Source organism: Chelonoidis abingdonii, chromosome 2, assembly GCF_003597395.2.
Source record: "Chelonoidis abingdonii isolate Lonesome George chromosome 2, CheloAbing_2.0, whole genome shotgun sequence".
Classification (NCBI taxonomy): Eukaryota; Metazoa; Chordata; order Testudines; family Testudinidae; genus Chelonoidis; species Chelonoidis abingdonii.
Window position 1 is genome coordinate 117,039,823 of NC_133770.1, and position 7,010 is coordinate 117,046,832.

Genomic DNA, 7,010 nt, shown 5'->3' on the forward strand with positions numbered 1-7,010 from the left:
ACTGCGTGGACATCTTCAGAGAACTATCCACGATGACACCAAGATCTTTTTCCTGACTCGTTGTAGCTAAATTAGCCCCCATCATATTGTATGTATAGTTGGGGTTACTTTTTCCAATGTGCGTTACTTTACATTTATCCACATTAAATTTCATTTGTCATTTTGTTGCCCAATCACTTAGTTTTGTGAGATCTTTTTGAAGTTCTTCACAATCTGCTTTGGTCTTAACTATCTTGAGTAGGTGGGTTTTTGAGAGTGGGTTTTGAAGAGAGATGAGGAAGGGGGAGGAACTGAAATAAACTGAAGAGTAAAAAGCAACAAAAAGTCCCGTGGCACTTTATAGACTAACAGACGTATTGGAGCATAAGCTTTTGTGGGTGAATACCCACTTCATCTGCTTTTTACAGATCCAGACTAACACAGCGACCCCTCTGATACTTGAAACTGAAGAGTGTATCCAAGTTCCACAGGGCTTAGAACCTATTGATCTGTGGTAATATGGGCCCAAGCACACAGGAAGTGGGATAATCTGCTAGAAAAAAATGGATAGGAGAAACTGGTGTAATGCAGACTGGTAAACTGCCCTCAATATGGCAGTCAAACAGACTGCTTGGCATTTCCGGGCTGCCTGGAAAGAGTCCCAGAGGAAGAAAACTGCAGATGCCTCCTCCTGTGATTTGTCCCCATCTTTCTGGACTGGTCAGAACGTCTAGGTATGAACAGCTGATAAAGCTGGAATGACTGAGGGAGGAACAGTTTCTTTTTAGGATATAGGGTGTAAATTCCTGAAGACTTCAACTTAGCTCTCCAGAATGTGAAGTTTCTCATCAGTGTGCTGCAAAATAAGAGTCGGACCTTCAAAGGGTAGACCATGTATCACCTGCTGCCCCTCCTGTGGAAGCGCCAACAATTAGAGCTATGAGCACCTGTGCATCACTACTGCAGATATCATGGCTCTGACTGTCATATCAGCCCCATCCGGTGAAACCTGAAGAGATAACCTGGCAGCTATATTACCCTCTTCCAGTACTGCCAGAAACTTCTGGCTGGCATCCTCTGGCCATTTTTACATGCATTTAAGGAAATCATTCCAGAGAGAGAAATCATATCTAGTCATCAGGGCTTGCTGGTTCGCAATACAACATTGCAGGCCAGCAATGCAATAATTTTTTCCCCATCTTAAAGGTCTAATCTCTTTGCCTTCCTTTGGGGTGGAAGAAGGTTGTCCTAGACATTCCTTTCATTTAGTGCCAAAACCACTAAGGACCTTGGGAAGGGCTGTGTGTAGAAATGTTCAAATCCCCAGGAAGGAACATGGTATCTCCACTCAGTCCTCTTAGCTGCTGGGGGCAAAGATGATGGTATTTGCCACAATACCTTTGTGGGCTCCAACATGGCCTCACTTATAGGGATCATCAGAATGTCAACCCCAATATGTCACCCACCTATGAGAGGACAGCAGCAGTGCTTTATCATGAAAACAAGCACCTGCGCTCTGCTAAGAGAAGTTCTTGTTTCACAATGTGGCCAACTATGGCAGCAACTGAGACATGTGCAAATCACATTGAGAAGAGCTCACCATTTATATTACACAAAATAAAGGTGCAATTAAACTTTGGTATGCTATCATGTGACCTATCTGGCATGCTAGAACAGGAGACCTCTCTCTTGAGAAAATTATGCATTATGGTGCCCATCTATAATCATTTTAAAACACATTTTTCATATTTTGCATGTTAATAGATGGAGACTCAAGACTTAGATTTAGTGGTGTAAGACTATACTGAAGAAGTAAAGGGTCGGGATTCTTAAGGATGCATTAGAAATCAAAGTGATACTGAAGACTTCTGCCAGTCATGTCACAAAAATAGCCACTCAGTTTCCAAGTACTTAACACACACCAATCTAGTTTACTTTCACCCTTCAAGCAAATATTTTGTTCTCTAAAATCTTGTGCAGTATCAAAGACAAAATGTCCTCAAATGAGGGGGAAAACTATTGTATAAATTCAATTTAATTTACAGACAAAACTGGAGACACTTGTACGATAAATGCAAAGTTGAGAAATATAACACAAATTAAGTTGAAAACAAAATACAGTGCAGCCAATACTGAAATGCTTCTGTTTTCACTGTTAATGAAAGACTCTTGTCTTAAAAATAGTATTTATAAATTCAATTATTTTTCCAAGCAAAAAATGACAACGTAAACATACTCTACCACTGTGTAATTCTACTCCATAGAATTCAAGGGTTCGTGCTATGTTTATATAACAGGACTCTGCTTCAGATTGCTTGAGACCACTAAAGAAAAAAAAACAAAAGTTATTAATTTTAACTACATTACGTTAGAATAAGAAATTAAGCTCACTGACTTGACTATTTTAACTTATTACAAATGTTTCTTTTCAAAGCAGAAGAATCCTGTAGTCTGGAGGCTGACAGGTTGATCATACCTGCAAATACCACAAAAGCAGCTAAAAGATTCAGTATTTTAGCTCCTTCTAGACACCTCCTATATAATCCAGGGAATTGCATCACAGCCCCATTTGAGCACAAGAACGGCCATACTGGGTGAGACCAAAGGTCCATCTAGCCCAGTATCCTGTCTTCCAACAGTTGCCAATGCCAGATGCCTCAGAAGGAATGAACAGATAATCATTAAGTAATTCATTCCCTGTCACTCATTCCCAGCTTCTGGCAAACAGAAGCAACTTTCAAAGTCTGAACCTTTAAATAACTAAAAACATAAGGCATAACTATTCACAGGGGTGGAAAAGATTCCAGACCAATAGCTATTCTCACACAGAGTCATGCTTGTGCTGCAGTCTGGTGATTAACTGAAAGTAGCAAGCAGCCTACCCCAAAGAATAAGCAGAGGAAGAGCACAATGAAAGGAGATAATTAAAGAAAAGCAGACTGTAAAACCCAGTAACCAAAAAAGCAATATATGAAGAAGTTACATCTACTTTAGTGTTTTATGAATGAACAAATAAATTGTCAGACAGCTACTCCACAAATCTCCTCAAAAAACCTTCTATTTGTTTTTGCCAGAGATGTGGTAACAGACATTGAAGAATGTGCTGCAAGCTTTGGAAGATGGTTTCCCCCAGTTTTCTTGTAAGCTTCTGCGTTTGGTAACCTGAACTGCTGGGATATGTTGGCTTTGAAGCTTTCACACCTTTGTTCTTCCCAGCATAGGAGAGGAACAAGACATGAAATTTCCTAATTGGAAATAATTTGATCTGCAGGTACCAGGTGTCACCATCTGACCTTTTGAAACTCAGTGCCTTTAAGGCAAAACAAACTAAGGGTTACATCCTCCTAAAGATATGTGAGAATCCTGGAGTAGTTCTGACTACCACTTTGTTTTGTTAAAAGGCCTTTCCTGCAGTACTTTACAGGCAGACAATGCAACACACTAACTGATCATTCTAGCAGAAGTGATTGAAATCCAGAAAGACAAACTTAATAGAAAGGAAGTATAATGATGAAGGAAGCCCAGTCCAACTTAGTTACTGCCCTAAAGGATCTAGGGATGAGAGGAGACAAAGACAACTATTTTCCAGATGAACTTCTGAAGGCAGTTGAGTGAGGTACCTTGATTTGAGAGTCTTGAGACTAATGAAACTACCAAATGACCTGAAATCAGGAATTGTAAGAAACTGTAATGGCCTTACAACTATAGTAAGAAAACCAGGTTATGAAGACTTTCCAGACGCAGTAGTAACTCTAGATCAGGGGTTCTTAAACTTCATTTCACCATGACCCTCTTCTGACAATAAACATTTCAACATGATCCCGGAGCGGGGGAAGGGCCTGAGCCTGCACAAACCCTGCCGCCTCAGGCAAGGGTGCCAAAGCTTAAGACCAAGCCCCACTGCCTCCGGGTGGGGGGGGGGGGGAAGAAACCCTTGGACTTCAGTTCTGTGCCCCAGAAAGTCTAACACCAGCCCTGGCAACCCCATTAAAACGGGGTCATGACTCACTTTGGGGTCCTGACCCACAGTTTGAGAACAGCTGCTCTAGATGTAAAATCCTTCCTAAATCAAAGGAGGACATCTAGCAGGTGCTCAGTATAAACCCTCACATCCATTCTCTCAAATTCCAGGCCATTAAATATGTCTGTTAAATAGGTGACCACTGCAACAGCAGATCTACAGCAGGACTTAAGGATATCTCCAACCAGGAAAACCAGGGTCAACAATGTCAAAAGAGAATGAAGTGGATTACATTGACTATGTCCTTCTCTGCTCACTGTGACAACACTAGGAAAGAGTGACTTGGGAGGATGACCTATATCAAAGGGTATAAGCATAACTAGACACCATTCTTTCCTGAAGTCCAGGTAGTTTACTCAGAACTGCAGCTCCACTGACTGCTGCATTTAGAAAATTGCCAAAAGGACACTATTCTTTGAACATTGCCTGGAATAGGAAAAGTCTTGGATATGTTTGCCTCCCAGGACTGCAACCCAACACATTTCCTACGATGCTGGAAAAGTAGAGAGAAATCACAATAATTATTTGGTTATCTGACAGTTGGTTAATATCAAAAGTTAAGAACTGAAATCTGTGTGTTTACGAGTCCTATCGACTGCATTTGCAAAATTTTGATCAGGTCCTTAATTCTACTAAGATGGAGGAAAACACACACAATATACCGACAGAAAAGCAGCAGATGTAGTATCATAAGGGCCTAAACTAAACAACAGAATTTAATCATGAGTCTGTGTATATAACCTGCACCAAACCTGTAGGTGTCCAGAAAACCAAATCAAAGGAGGACTCAGAAGACAAGCATAAAAATCCCAGTGAAGAGAAATGTTTGGTCATCTAACCAGAGACAGTTTGTCACCATGTTGAGTGGACAGGCTGAAAATACTTCTCATATCTCCTCCCAACACTCCTGGCAGTCCTTACCCAAACCCAAGAGTCAGCGATATGTCTGGAACCCCTCACGCTGGGTATAGATAGGATATGTTACTCCCAAAACAGAACTTGTAGTTCCTGTAGCTTTTGCCCTACGGTTAAAGTGTTTATCCTTTTCCTCAAGATTGCTTGTCAAACTTGGCTATTTTCTTAACAATTTTGTTTAACTACCCGAAAAGTATGTTAATCGTTTGGATCAGGTGGATTCCAGAGATGGTGTCCACCTCTTTGGATCATGGTCAGTTGGCTCTCCTAGCTACTATGGTACAAAATAAAGAATGATCAGAAAACCTTGTTATAAAAATCACATATCTACTGAAAAGAGAAATCTTTTTGCAGATTTAGAATTTTTTGTGAGAGTTGAAATAAGAAAGGATAGCCAAGATTCCTGAACATCCGCAGCATTACCAATTAGTTATGGTATCAACAGCTTTCCTAGCAGATAGTGTGCACACACCAGTGTCTAGAACAAGTGTGTTCAGGAGACTTCTGTGAGCTGGACTCAATCTCTCTCCAAGCTATGGCAGTGTCATGGAGAGAGATATGAAAGTCTTGTGTCAGAAACCAAACTGTACATGAGTTTGTCAAGTTTGAAGCATCTTTGTATGACCTAATCAATTCCACTTTTAGGACTATTGAGGAAAAGAACTCAAACGGGAAACCTGGAAGAGATAAAGCAGGACATGGCTATTTACAGTGCAGTCCCTGCAGTTTTGTAATCCCCATAAAGGGACAGAATTTAAAGGGGACAATCTGGTCCAGGAATTATGTATGGCCTATGGCAGATTTTGATAGACACTGTCTAAAATGACATGAGTTATCATACCAAATAAACATAATTCCCCAGGGACCCTAATAAAGGATAGGAAAAATACTTTTATATTATTTTCCTTCTAATGGACTCCCCTTAGGATATAGGAATAGTCTTAGTGGATCAGATCCTTGGTCTAGCTAATTTAGTATCCTGTCTCAGACACTGGCAATCACCAGATACTTCCAAGGAGGATGTGGAATAATCAGATCCTTCATGAAGGTCTCAGTCTAATCCCTACCTCCCCCTACACCACCAAGCAGAAGGTTTCAAAGGAGGGATTAGGCCTATTAGGAAGTGTGAGGCTCTTTACTAGGCAAATCTGCCCATGGATCATCTCCTCAATTATCAACATCTGATTACTTCAAATGAGGCAGTTAAACTCCTTGATTATCAGTACTTTGGTGTACCTGCTGAATTAATTACCATCATCTATCATAAATAAGCATCACAAACACCTGACTCCAGTATTTAAATACTCAGAGAGGAGCCTGAAATAAAAAAAGCAATCTCTTTCCTCACAGGCCCCATCTTTATCCATATCCATATCGTCAATTGCTCTGCAGGGATCCAGCTGGTCACTCAATTCCAAAGATGACAGCTGTCTGTGGTGAGGAGCTGACTTCAGCCCATCCATTCAGGGTACGTCTACACTACTGGATTAGTCCAATTTTACATAAACCGGTTTTGTAAAACAGATTGTATAAAGTTGAGTGCACGCGGACACACTAAGCACATTAATTCGGTGGTGCGCGTCCATGGTCCGAGGCTAGTGTCGATTTCCGGAGCATTGCACTGTGGGTAGCTATTACGTAGCTATCCCATAGTTCCCGCAGTCTCCCCCGCCCATTGGAATTCTGGGTTGAGATCCCAGTGCCTGATGGGACAAAAATTATTGTCATGGGTGGTTCTGGGTAAAATGTCATCACTCATTCTTTCCCTCGGGAAAACAACAGCAGACAATCATTTCGCACCCTTTTTCCCTGGATTGCCCTGGCAGACACCATAGTACGGCAACCATGGAGCCCGTTCAGCCTTTTTTTTTTTTTTTCTGTCACTGTATGTGTACTGGATGCCGCTGACATAGGCGTTACTGCAGCACTACACAGCAGCATTCGTTTGCTTTTGCATGATAGCAGAGACAGTTATCAGTCATTCTGTACTGTCTGCTGCCATTGTAAATTGGCAATAAGATGACGGTTATCTGTCGTTCTGTACTGTCTGCTGCTATCATGGGTGCCCCTGGCTGAGGTCGGCCGGGGGCGCAAA

The 7,010-nt window shown here is 41.4% G+C and overlaps 1 protein-coding gene across 2 annotated transcripts in view; it reads right to left on the reverse strand.

The window, feature by feature from the left end:
* The window catches only part of PTPN3 (protein tyrosine phosphatase non-receptor type 3), a 220,112-nt gene that overhangs the window by 162,975 nt on the left and 50,127 nt on the right, over nt 1–7,010 (reverse strand). For both annotated transcript variants that reach the window (XM_032764588.2, XM_075062630.1), the window contains one exon: nt 2,216–2,303. In XM_032764588.2, coding sequence (XP_032620479.1) covers nt 2,216–2,303 — 88 coding nt within the window. The remainder of the gene's footprint in view (nt 1–2,215; nt 2,304–7,010) is intronic.